The sequence below is a fragment of the Fukomys damarensis genome, unplaced genomic scaffold (assembly GCF_012274545.1).
Source record: "Fukomys damarensis isolate Sample0158 unplaced genomic scaffold, DMR_v1.0_HiC HiC_scaffold_14, whole genome shotgun sequence".
NCBI classification, from domain to species: domain Eukaryota; kingdom Metazoa; phylum Chordata; class Mammalia; order Rodentia; family Bathyergidae; genus Fukomys; species Fukomys damarensis.
Genome location: NW_022900926.1, coordinates 52,272,527 through 52,287,939, shown reverse-complemented (window position 1 = coordinate 52,287,939; position 15,413 = coordinate 52,272,527). Strand labels below are relative to the sequence as shown.

Below are 15,413 nucleotides of genomic sequence, written 5' to 3'. Positions count from 1 at the left end.
TTTAGAGAATACTATTAGTTTCTGTAATCAAACCCACGTAGATATGACCTTACATATTTAGTATGATGTGTTACCCCTGTACACATGGAAAAAAATAAAAATAAAATAAAAATAAATTAACATTTCTAGACCAATATGGTTGTTCATTTCTGTACAATGCCAAGTTAACAAAGTAAATTGGGATGACTTTTTCCAAAGTTGGTAGCACCGTTAAAGTTTCCCAAAATTCAATTTATATATGTGTGTGTGTGTGTGTGTGTGTGTGTGTGTGTGTGTATACATATATAGATAGATAGATAGACTAATAATAGTACGTTATGCATCGATAGCAACAACAGCTTTTCCAGGTTCTGCAGTCATCTGAACAAAATTATAGACATTCAGCACATTCCATTAAAAAAAAAACAAAGAAAAGAATAATATCCAGACAACAGCAAAGTTCTGTTGCTGTTGTGGTACCTGGCAATATTTTTTCTATTAGCCTCATAATTATCATCTGGAAAGAGAACATTCTAGAGTAATATCATTAAATGTAGCTATAATAAAGCATGGTCCCTACTATGTATCATAAAGCAGTTACTAGATATTTTACATTCATTGAGGTATGATACAGTACTGTCCTACATCAATAGTACTAGATTCAGTTTTGGATTGAAATTTACTTTGTCTGCAAATAAGATTGCTACCCCTGTTTTTTTCTGGGCTCCTATTACATGGAGAATTGTTTTCTATCTTTTCACTTTCAGTCTATGGGCTTCTTTTTGCACTAGGTGTGTTTCTTGTATACAACATATTGTTGGATTTTGCTTCTTATTCCATTTTGCCAGTCTATTTCTCTTGATTGGTGAGTTGAGGCCATTGACATTGCTGGTTATAACTGATATGTACTGACTTATTATTGACATGTTATTGGCCTTTTGTTGACTCTTTTTACTTTTTCACCTTCTCCTTTTAATTTCTTGCCTTGCCTATTTGATTTGCTCTGTTGGGCCTCATGGTGTTGTTGCCATCATTGTCTTTTTCTAGGATCTTGTTTAGAATTGCTTGTAGTGCTGGTTTGGTATTCATGTAGTTTCTCAGGTGTTCTTTGTCGTGGAAGTGTCTTATTTCCCCCTCCATTTTGAAAGAGAGTTTTGCTGGATACATCAGTCTAGGTTGGAGGTTGTTCTCTTTTAGTACATGAAATATCTCATTCCAGGCTCTCCTTGGCCCAAGGGTTTGTGTTGAAAAGCCTTCTGTGATCCTGATGGGCTTTCCTTTGTATGTGATTTGTTTCTTTTCTCTTACTGCTTGTAGTATTTTGTTCTTCTGTTGGGTTTCTGGGATCTTGATTATTATATGTCTAGGTGTATATCTTTACACATTTTTTTACACATTTCTACTATATGTCTAGGTGTATATTTTTTTTGATTGTAGCTAGTTGGGGTCCTATATGCCTCAGTTATCTGAATGTCAAATTCTTCCCCTCTGTTTGGAAAGTTTTCTGTCATTAATTCTGCAAACAGCTTTTTTAAGTCATTTGTATTTTCTCCTGCTACTTCATGTTTTCCTATCAGTCTTATGTTATTCGTCTTTGCATCATCTAGGAGTTGTTGGATCAATTTCTCATGATCTCTTACTGTTTTTAAGAGACCTCTCTTTTCATGGTCACTGACTGCAATCTTATCTTCTATATCTGAGAGCCTATCTTCGCATTCTGTTATGCTGTTGCGTACACTTTCAATAGAGTGTTTAATCTCCTGGATATATTTTTGAATCTGTTTTATGGATTCCATTTCTTTCCTATGTTGGGCGTTTATTTTTTCCATTTCTTTCTTATGCTGGGCCTTCATGGCTTCTATCATGGTCCTGAGCTCATCTATTTTTTTGTCACTTTCTGCTCTAGAGTCTTGAATCACGACTTCCATTTTGCTCACTATCTCTGTGGTTATCTGGGAAATTATTTCTGTTTTGAATTTTTCTAGAGCCTGATTGATCTGTTTTGTTACTTCCTGTGCTTTGAGTTCAGGGTGTCCTGGTGGTTCACTATCGGCCTTTTCATCCTCATTTGCCCGACTGTTTGCCATTGGTGAACTGGAAGTCTGTCCTTGTGTCTTGCTTAAGTGTTTTCTCATTTTAATTTTTGTTGTCTGACTGTCCTTGGTTTAATCTCTGGATTATCACCCAAATCTTCCTGATATAGTTGCACCCTAGCTTCTGTGTCTCTAACGACCCACAGACATTCTCATCTTCATAACATCAGAGAAAACAGCTTATCAAATCAACGGCAATGGTTACCCCAACTGATACAATCAGCAACACATTAAGATCAAGCACAACTTGGACACTGACCACCTGTGGTAGTCACTAGTCTATCACCCTTAAATCATTTGAATTAAATTGAAATCAAGAAGCAGTCCAGAACATGTTTGCAGTGAACAAACTTTTCAATATCCTTCTGAATGGTTGAACTCCACAATGTTCTATTACAGGTTTCTCACGCCCTTTCTTTAAAGATGTTCAAAGTTGGGAACTCAGAAAAATACCCTTGATGACCACCTCTGTCTTTGCAGAGTGGGTCAAAAGACTTGCACAGTCAGGAGGTCTGAGAGTGCGGGGGGGGAATTATGGGGATTCAGGGGCACCTGCTGCTACCTTCCCAGTGCTTGAGCTATGACTGCTGGGTCGGGAGCAGGCATGGTTCTCCTTCCCGAGGTGGATCGGGCCAGCCTACCTCCTGGGGCTTGAGCGATGGTGGCTGGGTCAGGAGCAGGCATGGTTCCTGTTTTATTCTTCTTGAGGGAACCCCCATTTTGTAGGCCTTAGAAGCTATGTCTATATTTCTTATATATGGGATCCTACTCCCTTCAAAAATTATCTCCTCTTGAAAACAAGTTGGTCCACTTAAAATTTTGTCAGTGCAAAACACTGTTACATGATTGCAAAGTAAACATCTTTTTCTGAGTACAACAGCCACTGTCAAATTGTGTGACTTCCTTGTTTTCTTTTGGCTACTGGAACACTTTGAGTATATCCTATTACAGCTGTACCTGCTGGAGAACTTATTCAAACTAGTGAGTACACAAAACTTCCCAATCAACATCAAAATGACAGACTGTATTTATTACTGTTTCTTTTTCCATCAAGTACACATTCATTACTCTCAGTAGCTTTCAGATGTACATTTTCTTCTTCCCAGTCTACCTGTCTCAATGTTTACAAATACTCTTATTATGAAATTTATTTCAATTCCTAGTTATTTGCCTTTGTGTCATGTTCTTCATTGTGCTCTAGCCTCCTCAGATGGCAAGAAACTTATTCATAGTTGGATCACCCATGTTTGTTTATTTTTTAGGACAACAATTATTGATACATTTCAAATATATGTAATGATAGCATTCATCATAGGGAATTTGTACTATGCCATGATATATCTTATTTCTTCTTTTTTTCCCCAATCCCATGTTTACTTATAAAAGCTTTGTTTCCATTTTTTCCTTCAATTTTCTTTGTCCCTTCTTTCTTCCCCCTCATTTCCCTTCTCATTTAAACATTTTCTTCCCATTTCCCAATGTTTATTGTACATTTTAATCTTTATTTCCACTTTTGGTTTGTCATACCAGAGAAACAATATGGTATTTAAACATGTGTGTTTGATTTATTTCATTTAAGACTATGGTGCATCCTTTATCTATAAATATCTCAAGCTTCTTTATGGCAGACTTGTACTACATTGTATAAAAAAATTCCCACATCTTCTTTATCCATTCATTGGTTGATGGGTATTTGGGCTATTTCCAAGATTTAGCTAGTACAAATTTTGCCACTATAAATATGGGGCATCACTCATGTTGAGCACAGTTCTTAGCATATAGCAAGTTTTTTCAAAGTCTCTAACTTTTTCAAGCATTTTCTTTGAACTTTTAAATTTTGTACACTATAGCCTTTGAACTCTTTTCAAGTTATCTAGAAACTCATCCTTTTAAAATATAGTGCCTACATTAAAAAACGGATGAAGCAGATTCTGGGGTTTCTCAGTCACCCTTTATCACCACCTATGGGGAAAACATCATTGAATATGTCAGTAACACTCAAGGTCATTAGTGTCTGAGAGCAATATTTGAGTTTCTATTTGGAAGAATAAGAAGTTGTAAAATACTGTGTTGGGGATGTGGACATGGGATCATGAAAGACACTGGTGACTTGGGGATTCAGAATGTGAAAGGTGATACCCATTTCTGGAATGAGGGCAAATGAAGACAGACTACTAGCAGCCAACCTCCCTCCAAGGTGAGTTTCCTGACTCCTAGGCCTCAGGGTCTTTAGAGTTGTCCTCCTGGAGACAGAAGTGATCACTTAGGAGGAGGTAGAGATGAGTCTGTAGATGGTCAGGGGCATTTAGTAGGATGGAACATTCCACTTCCCCTTGAAACTTTTCACCGTAAAGATTTCATTAAGCCAAACCATTTCTATCTTCTCTGGACCAAGCAGAATGACAACATATGCAGGCCTATCCCCTGTTTAATAAGCTTTTATTGAATGCCCATCTTATGCCACCCAATGTGCTGGGGTTCAAGGCTTGTTTTTCAAGGGACTCTTTTCCATTAGTTAAAAACCACTGACAGTAACCTACTTTGTCTCTATGAGGTGAAGCCCAAGTTAACCCTCTAGAAGTCAGTTAGATTTAATCTCTTTGGTTATTATTTGATTAGAGACATAGAATTATGTCTCTAATCCTAGCCAGTCATCTCAAAAATGAGCTATGAATCACTTTGGCTTCCTGGCATGGAAAGCGTGAATGAGTCACTCCAGCTATCAGCACCGTTAGAAAAGCCACAAACCCCTCACTCTATGGCAATGTGGGGCAGTGGCAATGTCTTTACAAGTGAAGGGCAGGATGCCATATTATTTCAAGCATTTGTAACTTTCTTGGAACCATATATAATATATATGGGGATGTATATGTATGTGTGTGATACTTAGGGTGTCTCTATATATTGAGATATGTGTATAGATAGATGTACTGCTCTTATTGGTAGAGTGTTGACCATTTTGTTAAATCATTTAATGCATTAATCATATATTATCACAATAAACAAAATTATGCAATCATTAACTAATAATGAAAATTATGGTAATTATATATTTTATTTTTTTCAAGAATACTATATTATCCTCACAGTCACATTATTTCAAGAATCTAAATTTGTACACATACAAAATTTGACAGAGAAGCCCAGTTTAAATCCTGATTGTATTAATGTTTTATTTAGAGTTCATATATTTACAAAATGGCTCTGCCTATGATGTATTTAAAACTTACAGATTCACATACAACTTTGGTCAGCTACAAAACACATAGCTAAGGTAGAATAAACTGTCTCTGATGTATTTAGCTGAAAATATTATATATTTTTAAACATTCATTCTAATTGTCATTCAAGAGTGATCTTGTTCCTTGCTGTGAATGACAACAACTTTTGACTGATACTCTTACTAGCTTAAAGTCTCAGCTGAACATAATTGTACTGAGCATCTAGTTTTGTGCCTTATGGTAGGATGGTGGTAGATTACAGGGGCAGAGTTTTTATATTTAAGAAGCTTTCACGTGGATACAGACATAGTATGCACCTAATTGGCTGGATCATGGGACATCATCTAAGAGTTTAAACCAAGTGATAGGTGAAGGTAGCGGGAGTTATTCATTGTGGCTTTGGGGATGAGTAAACCTGCATAGTGAGGCTGACAATTGGGCACTTCTTAGAACCCTCTAAGTGGAAGGACTGAAAAGGTGGAGGAAGGGCTTGCAGGTCAAATTGAAAAGACACACATTTCCTTGGAGTCATCTTATTTCGATGTGGTGGGAGGCAGGAGGCCAAGTAGACACTGAAGATTAGTCTGGAGTTGGATGGATAGGGCCCATAAAATTTGTGACTTATTCTCTGGGAATACCAAAGGAAATAAGATTAATAGATCTGATTTTAGATTTGGCATGTTTTTGCAAAATAGCAGAAATTGCAGATGAATGTACTTTTATTGTCTCAATTCTTAATTATTGTTTCCAAATTCTAAAACAGCAAAAACTGAAGGTAACTAGGATGACAGCAAACCTGTAGAGTGCTTGCTTAGCACATGGGCGACCCTGGGTTTGATCCCTAGCATAGGTTAAAAAAAAAGGCTTTCAAAAACACCTAGAACTTGAGTTTATCCTGTTCTTCTTGTTAATGTCTTTTTAGAATAAAGACAAAAAAGAAAGCACTTTCTAGCATTATAAGCTATAGCAATGGTGACTTTGGTTCCACTTTTTCAATCTTTTTGCTTTATCATAACATCAAATCTAAAATTTGCACTTTTAAGTTTTTACATTCTGCAATATTGTTATAAATGTTTCTTTCTAAATTAATTCTGATATAATTGTTCACTGCATAATGGCTGAAGTTTTATTATATATGACCTACATCAAAACACAGAAGTGACACTAGTTTAAAAAAGAAACCAATTTAATTCTGAAATTTCCCTTATGGCTTTGTCAATCACTTAGGGCAGTGGTTCTCCAACTCTTTGATATCAGAATCCATTTACACTTTTAAAAATTATGAAAAGCTCAAAGGGCATTTGTTTATGGGGTTATCTCTATTAATATTGAATGGTTTAGAAATTATGTTGGAAAAAGTTTCAAAATATTTATTCATTAAAAAAACAACAAACCCATCCTATGTGACGTCAAACAACATACATTTATTTAAAAATGACAATTTCCAAGGGTCAGGGATTTAGCTCAGTGGTGCTTTGCCTGCCTCACAAGTGCAAGGTCCTGAGTTGGTACCCACCTCCAAAAGACAATTTCCAGCCGGCTGTGGTGGTGCACATCTGTAATCCCACCACTTGGGAGGCAGATACAGAAAGATTGCCGTGAGTTCAAGGCCAGCCTGAACTGAGACTCAGTCTCAAAAAACCAAAACCAAAATCCAAAACCTTTACAACTTCTAAAATGAAAGATATTGGTGAGAAAAAGTGGCATGATTTTACCTTTTCTGCAAATCTCTTTAATGTCTGCCCGTATAGAACACAGTTAGGTCTCATGTGCTTCTTTAGCCTGTTGATTGCTGTATCAAATGTCATGAAGCCTCTACATAATTATCTGAACATTTAAGTGATGAAGAACAAAACAACAAAATACATTTTTAGTTACAATATTATAAAAAATTATTTTGACCTCCCAGACTCATTAAAAGTATTTGGGCTCTCCAGACCATATTTGAAGAACAGGCGCTTATTCAGTGTTAGTTGGGTATGAAGATAAATAAAACACAGAGTTACTTACTTATAAATATGTATGTCAGGCAGACATGTATGTTTTCATTTTTATACTTTCATAGTCTGTACAGTATTTTGATATTATAAATTATTGTTCTTACAGGTTGATATAAAAATCTAGCAAAAATGTGGTCTTATTATGTCAGTCTACATGAAAAATAACCACAAATTTTGATTCACATTTCATTCATTCAATTTAAACCTCATTCTGAATAGAGCCCCCCCCATATACCTCCCCGACCCCATAATGGGATCTAACTCAGGACCCTGCACTTGCCAGGAAGGTTCAGTACCACTGAGCTACATCCCTGGCCCTCCTGAATAGTCTTTTAAAATGTAAAAAAATTTTGAATATAGCTTTAGAGGGAATTGCAAAAAAAAAAAAAAATGGTACAGAGAAGTCCCTTATATCCTTTAGGCAGTTTCTCCCCAAAAATAATTATCTTGCATAACTCAGCACAGCGTGAAAACCAGGAGACTGATGTTACAACCCACAGAGATTATTCAGATTCACTAGTGTTATGTGTAATTCTAAGAAATTTTATTCCATGAACACCAGTGTGACTAATATCACAATCGAGATGCAGAACTGTAGTCGGGCATGTTGATGAACTTGTAATTCCAGATACCTAGGAGGCTGTGAATTTGTTGTCAGCCTGGTTAAAAAAAGGGGTAATCAAAAAACAGATTGTGTGTTTAAATTTTAAAAAATGTATTACAGTAAAAGATGCATTGCCGAGGTCAGGGACAAGGGGAAAAAATGAGAACCAAGACCTGTCATGTAAAGGTACAAGATCCCAATAATGAATTTAACTGTACTGTCTACGTAGAACGTACCAATAAACTCATGAGGAAAAAAAAAAGATACACTGCCACTAATCACCCTCAGAATACTCACCTTGCTTAGAACACATTTATTTCATCATTCTTAAGACAAGTGGCACTTTTTTTTTATGTTTTTGCAAATCTCTTTAATCTTTGGCCTAGTAAAACACATGATCTCATGTGCTTCCTTATTCAATCTATTGCTATATCACATGTCATGCAGCCTCTACAAAATTTTTCTAAAGCAGTTCTGGAAGTTCTCTTTTGAGAGTGTCTTTATGAGGTGTGATGAAAAATACAGTGCATGCTGCTGCCCAGTGCCATGGGCTTGTAAAAATACCAGGGTGTGTTGTCAGGTACTTTATTCATGGGATCTGGCACTGCATGATTTCGGACTCTTTCCTAAAGTCAAATGACCATACAAGGTACACAATTTGAATTGATGCAGGTCATTGAGGCAGCTATGATTAAAGATATTAGTGTAATCATATAATAGGCAACTTTCATTCCGCACAATTCCCTTCAGCTCCCAGCAAGTTGCTGTGTGTATTAACATTGTGTTCTTTTTCTGTTGCTGCCTACTATTTCATGGTATGGTGTGGATGTACTACTATTTGTATATCCATTGACCTAATAAAGGGCATTTGTAATGTTCCCAGTTTTAGGCTGCTATAAATAAATCGTCTATGAATATATAAGCTTTGTGTGAACATCGTTTTCATCTCTCTGAAGTGAAAGCCTGAGTACAACGGCTGAGTCACGAATACAGGTTTTGTTTTATAAAAATCTTCCAAATCACTTTTCAGAGTGACTGTACCATTTTACATGACTCCAAACAATGTCTAAATTATTATTTTTTGTATCCATGCCAACATTTGGTGGTTTTTAAATTTTAGTTATTTTGGTAATTATAGTTTTAGCTTGCATTTTCTTAATGGCTGAGGCTGTTGAGCACTTTTCATGGGCTTATTTTCCATCTATCAATCCTCTCCACCACAATGCACATTTTGTAATTAAAATTTTTTTGTGTTGTGTTTTGGGAGGTCTCTTTATAGTCCATATGCTAATCCTTTGTGGAATCTGCGGCTTATAAATATTTTCCCATGTTTTTATCTTGCATTTTTATACTTTTAACAGAGAATTAACCCATCCATAATTTGTCAAATTTCCCTTATAGACAATGCTTTTGGCATTATGTCTAAAAACTTCACCTTGCCCTAGGTCCCAATATATTTTCCTATTTTTCTTTCTAAAAATTTTTTTAATAGTTTTACAATATCTTCATATATTTTTGTGTACTAGGGATTGAATCCAGGGTCTTATTCATGCTAGACTAGTGGTGTACCATGGAGCTACGTCCCCAGTACTTTTTAAATTTTATTTTGAGACTGGGTCTTGCTAATTTGACATGTTGGCCTTGAACTTATGTTCCTCCTGCCTCTGCCTCCCAAGTAGCTGATATTACAGATGTTTGCCACTGTGCCTGGCTGTTGTTTTACAATTCACATTGAAGTTCATGATCCATTTGGAGTTAGTTTTCATACAAGATGTGAGATTTAGGTTTTTATTTTTTTTAATTTCTTATATAATATGTGAGGTTTACATTTTTTAAAAAAATTCTTTTTCTCATGGATATATAGTTTCTCTGGCAACAGCTGTGAAAAGTTGCTTTGTATCTTTGTTAAAAATCAGCTGGGGTTGGAGGGGTCGGGATTTAGCTTATTGGTGCCGCTGCCTGCCTCCCAAGCACGAGGTCCTGAGTTCAATCACCGGTACCAGTAACAGCTGGGTGTATGTGCGTGTGTGTGTGTGTGTGTGTGTGTGTGTGTGTGTGTGTGTGTGTGTGCTCTGAGTTCTCTATTCTGTCCTGTTAGTCTATGTATCTATCTCTGTATCAATGCTGTTTTGATTACTGAATCTATATAAGTGTCCTCCACCCCAGTCCATGCGGGGGATCGAATCCAGGACTTCGTGTATGTTAGTGTGAGTTAGTGCTCGCATGTGTCAATACTGAAAGTAATGACTTCTCTCATTTTGTTTCTAAAATTGTTTTAGCTATTCTACATCCTTTGCCTTTCAATATTATTTATTATCATATAATAATACTATCTATAGAAATTGTGCTTGTATTTTGTTTAATATACAGGTTAATTTAGGGAAAATTTCTATCTTTACTTTGGTCAGTCTTTCAATAAATGGATATGATTTTTCACTATTTATGTATTTAAATCTTCTTTAATATATTTCATTAGCATGATTTTCATTATGTCCATATTTATAAGTATTTTATTTTCTTTGGGTCAGTTGCACAGAGTATTGTGTTTTTCATTTGTTTCCCCAATATTGTTTTTTTTTTTTTTTTTTTGGTACTGGGAATTGAACTCGGGTCCTTGCGCTTGCTAGGCAGTGACAGAACCACTGAGCTAAATCCCCTGCCCCCAAATATTGTTTTTAATATATAGAAGTGCAACTGGGTTTTATGTATTAACTTTATGTCATGTGATATATTGAACTCTGTAACTAGTTCCAGGAACAATTTTTTTGCAGGTTTCTTGGAATTTTGTCTTTTTGATTTTTTTTTTTCAAAAAAGGATTAGTGTGGCATCCATAAATCAGAATAGTTTTATTTTTTCCTTTCTGGTCTGTGTGCCTAAAATTTTTTTTCTTGCCCTATTGTGCTGCCTTGAATGTCCCATACCATAATGTTGAATATTGAAAGAGATGTGAATAGATACTCCTACCATGTTGCCAATCTTAGGGGAAAGCATTCAGTTTTTTTCACCAGTAGTTTAAGTGTACTGTTAGCTGTAGGTTTTTTGCTAAGTGCTCTTTATCAGGATGAGAAAACCTTTAGTTCTATTTACAGAAAGTCTTATTTTTTTTAATCACAAAAGAATATTAGATGTTGCCAAATTTTTTTTATTTTTCTTGGTCAATTGCATATATATTTTTTTCTTCTTTATTCTATTGAGATGGTAGATTGCATTTTCAAATATTGAGCCAGCCTAGAATACTGTGACTTCTTTCTAGTTGGTTATGTTTTTCTAATTCTTCTCATGCATTGCTAATTTTGATTTGCTAGTATTTTGTTTGTGATATTTGCATCTAACTTCATGAGATGTATTGACCTGTTATTTTCTTTGTTCTGTTTCTGCCTGGTTTTGATGTTGGTAATCCTGGCTTTATAAAGTGAATTGGGAAAATGGTTCTTGCTTCTATTTTCTTTTCTTTTCTTTTCTTTTCTTTTTTTTTTTTTAATACCGGGGATTGAACTCAGGACCTTGGACTTGTGAGGCAGGTGGCAGAACCACTAAGTTAAATCCCTGGCCCTGCTTCTATTTTCTAAAAGTTGCTTTAAAATTGGTATTAATTTGTCTTTAAGTGTTTTGAATTGTCTTTTAACTGGTAACTTTTTTTGTCTCTCTTATCTCTCCTGGTTTGAACATAAATAATCCATAGTACTCTAAAAATGGGGAAAAATTGCTCATTTAATCTTACATAAGATTTTTCCTGGAATATATGGGGCTAAATTCCAAATTTCCTTTCACCCCATTCTTGGGTGCAGGGAGTTGAAAGCCTGGATATGGTCAGTCCCACAGCTGACCTTGGATAGCTTGATCTCATGCCCTCACAGTGTTTAGGTAAAGCTGTATCTAGAGGTCTAAACAGAGGAGTGTAAATGAAATAGATGGAAAACTTAAATAGAAAATGTTAAGTAAAACTCTCTGCTGTCTGCCCTTGGCACATTGCTGGGTCAGCATGTACACATTAATAATGAAATTTAGATTCCACCTGCCACCAGCGAACAAAATGTAGTAGGGCTGTAGTTCTTTTTTTCTGTTCACCCTAGCAGTGTGTGAATGGGAAGGCTATATCCATATATATCCTTCAATATTGTCAAATATTAACTAATTTAAGTTCTGTGTTTTTACAAATGAGGATGGTATATTTAAAAAGATAATTCATTGTTAATATCAAGCCCAATTCTACTTGTTTATATAGGAAATGGGAAGATTCAGTTGTTTACCTCTTTCCCAAAAAGAACTTGTTTCTATTTACATGGCTTTAGAATGTGTTGGGAGCTGAAAGCAGAAGGGTCAAACTTTAATGATTATTTGTAGTAATGTTAAAATTGCTGGTTGTTGCTATGACAAGATTAGATTATTATTGCTGCTATTATTTTTTGCCATGTCTGTTTTTCAGGAGAGTCATGGATTACAACAGAAAATATGCAGCTGTCATTCTGGCCACCTTGTGTGTGTGTTTAAATGTTCTCCATTCTTTTCCTGACAAAGAGTTTACAATGCAGGGTATGTGACCAAACTCTGGTTTGAAGTATGAAGGAAAGTACTTATTGCTAGATGTACATTGATAACTCCATTAACTCCATTCCTATTTTCTTTACAAATGTGGTAATTCTTCACTGCTGGATGCACATCTAGGCACTTGTAGACTGTGAACATAAAATTAAATTAGGTTCATAAAAATGTACAGTGAAAATAGTATCTTAAAATCCATTTAAATAGCAGCCTGCATATTTTCATCTGCAATAGATTCCTTATTATTCTTTATCTGAGTTTTATAAGAAGAAAATTCTCCTTATTCAGGTAGCTCAATCCTCCTATTTCTTCCAGAAGTCTTGAGAGTTTAACATTGCCTTTCTAGATATATGTTCACATCAGTTAATGAGAAAAAATAATTTTATGCAGTAAATTTGTTTTGCTGTATTCTTTGAAAAATCTTATATAATGGCTGATATAATTCCATTGCCTTTGAAACTGTGGTTATGGTTTTTCTTTAGATAAATAGTAATTTTTTCATCCCATGTCTTAAGTGAAGATGTCTGATTCAATATCAGGCTCTCTACACTCACCAAGTTTTCTTAACTCTGATGTATTTTTCCCTGTCAATATTTGAGGTTTCTATGGGGGAAAAAATTTAATAGCAGATCTATAGAGGGAAATATTTTGCCTCTGGGCAAAATTCTTCTTTCAGGTAGATGTGGCATTTTCATCTGTCAAGTTTTGTGTTCTCTCTAAGCATATTGTTAGCACTGGGATAGAGGATCCAAGCTTGAAGGCAGAGAAACTATTAAAGCTAAGATTCCCATGCAAGTCGGCAAAAATTGTTTTCCCAGAAAGTTAACCATACATATGAAGTCATATAGTCAAAAAGATTGATTTCCTCTTTGTTTTAATGGGAAATATTTACCATTTCATAAAAAATATTCATAGCTTCTCTTTGAATCATTTGGTGGTTTTTTACTCCTTGTGTTTTTTTATCTGATAGGTTGCCCAGAATGCAAGCTAAAGGAAAATAAATACTTCTCCAAGTTGGGTGCCCCCATTTATCAGTGCATGGGCTGCTGCTTCTCCAGGGCATACCCTACTCCAGCAAGGTCCAAGAAGACAATGTTGGTTCCAAAGAATATCACCTCAGAGGCCACTTGCTGTGTGGCCAAAGCATTTACCAAGGTAAAAATGTGAAGGGAGCCAGAAGTTTTCTAACAGCTCAACAGAGAAAGGTTCAGGTAGCACATTCATGAGCTTAAGTGCCCAAAGTGTCTAATGACATATATTCTGCTGTGCATCTGTCTGGGTGGGGCTGTATTTTTGCCCTTTAATTAAATGAATCAGCTAAGGTAAACAAGCTGATTTTATAAAATCATTGAACAGAATGGTGATCAGTAGAGGCTAGAAAAAGTCAGGGGAATGAAAGACAGAGGGAGGCTGGATATTAAGACCAAATATAGCTACATAGAAAGGGTAAATTTTGGTGTTATATAGCACAGTAAGGGGACAATAGTTCATCTCAATTTATTTTATATTTTATAAAGAAATAGAAAAGATCAGTCCAAAGTTTCCCAACAGAAAGAAATGTTTGAGAAGATAGAAATGCTAGTAATCTGATTTAATTATTATACATTGCATATGTATATCCAGTTATCACATTGTACCTTATTAATATATACAATTATTGTATGTTAATAAAAATGAAGTTTCAATAAAGAGCCAAGTGCAAGGCCCTGGTTTGACCCCTAGCATCACAAAATAAATAAGTGCCTAAAGTAATTGATGAGGGTTTTTAGAGATTGGGGATGTGGCTCAGTGGCAGAGCACTTACCTAGCTTATGTAATGTTCTGGGTTTAACTCCCAGGACCATTTTGAAAAAGAAAAGAAGAAGAAAGAATGAAAAGAGTCAGTCACCTTGTAGACACAGGCTGGATTTAGTTAGAACGAAGGACAGGTTAGGAAAATGTGAATCTGAACTTTTAGAGTGAAAACAGTATTGAGAAAGGAAGACTGTGCAAACATAACAGTCATCCTTTTAGTTCAGATGACTATAATATTATTTAATGTTTCCCAATTTTATGTCTATCTCTCATTTTCTTCCTTCCCCCTTAGGCCACAGTTATGGGAAATGCCAGAGTCGAAAACCACACGGAATGCCACTGCAGCACTTGTTATTATCACAAATCTTAAACATTTTCCAAAGTGATGACCACTGATTTCATGGGATGGAAATTTGAATTGCTCAGTGTTTATAGCCTTACAAGTTAAAATTCTCCTTTTCCTCACCAGACCATTTTGATGTGCTTCAAGGATACTCTGCAGCTTTATAGCCTTTCTCCTTATCCTACAGTATAATGAGCAGTCTGGCTTTTTTCATCAGAATGAAATAGAGCATTTAGCATGATCATAAAAAACTGGTTCCAATGGAAATAAAGCCTTTAATCTATCAATCAATCCCTGAATTATCACTTGTTTTCTCAAAAGTAAAGCCAATTGCTTTTGATAGAATTTATGGTGGGAGGGCGCACATGGGTACTTAGTGAACTGACTTTGGAGAATCTTAGTTCCACCAAACCTTCTAGAAACAAGTTGTGAGTCCTTTTAGTCAGCTGGCCAGTTATGAGATAATCCACTGGGATGGAAGAAGAAAACATAAGAACTTCTATTTCTATTCATTTTTATAAAATCCTTTAAATTTCCATTTTGGTAGATTTTACAATAACAGTTACAATATTATGATAATGCATGTATGCAATTTATAAATGAATAATTATGGGGATGTTTGATCAGAAACAAGTTAATGGTAAATTTGTACAATCAATAAATGAAGGGTTGAGACATAGAGAATAGTGGTAAAGCACTTGCCTAGCTTGTGCAAGGGCCTGCATTTGATCTCTGGCACTGAGAAAATACCCTCAATGCCAAAACAAAACAAAACCCACAACCAACCAATCAACCAATGAAACAAAAACTACTGATCTGATGGATTGGGACTGACA

The 15,413-nt window shown here is 35.4% G+C and overlaps 1 protein-coding gene across 1 annotated transcript in view; it reads left to right on the top strand.

Annotated features, from left to right (window-relative positions):
* Cga (glycoprotein hormones, alpha polypeptide) overlaps window positions 1-14,697 on the top strand; it is a 20,480-nt gene extending 5,783 nt beyond the window's left edge. The window contains exons 2-4 of the mRNA XM_010633285.1: window positions 12,325-12,431; window positions 13,411-13,595; window positions 14,527-14,697. Of these exons, the coding sequence (XP_010631587.1) occupies window positions 12,332-12,431; window positions 13,411-13,595; window positions 14,527-14,604 (363 nt within the window). The 5' untranslated portion in view covers window positions 12,325-12,331 and the 3' untranslated portion in view covers window positions 14,605-14,697. The remainder of the gene's footprint in view (window positions 1-12,324; window positions 12,432-13,410; window positions 13,596-14,526) is intronic.
* The last annotated feature ends 716 nt before the right edge of the window (window positions 14,698-15,413 follow it).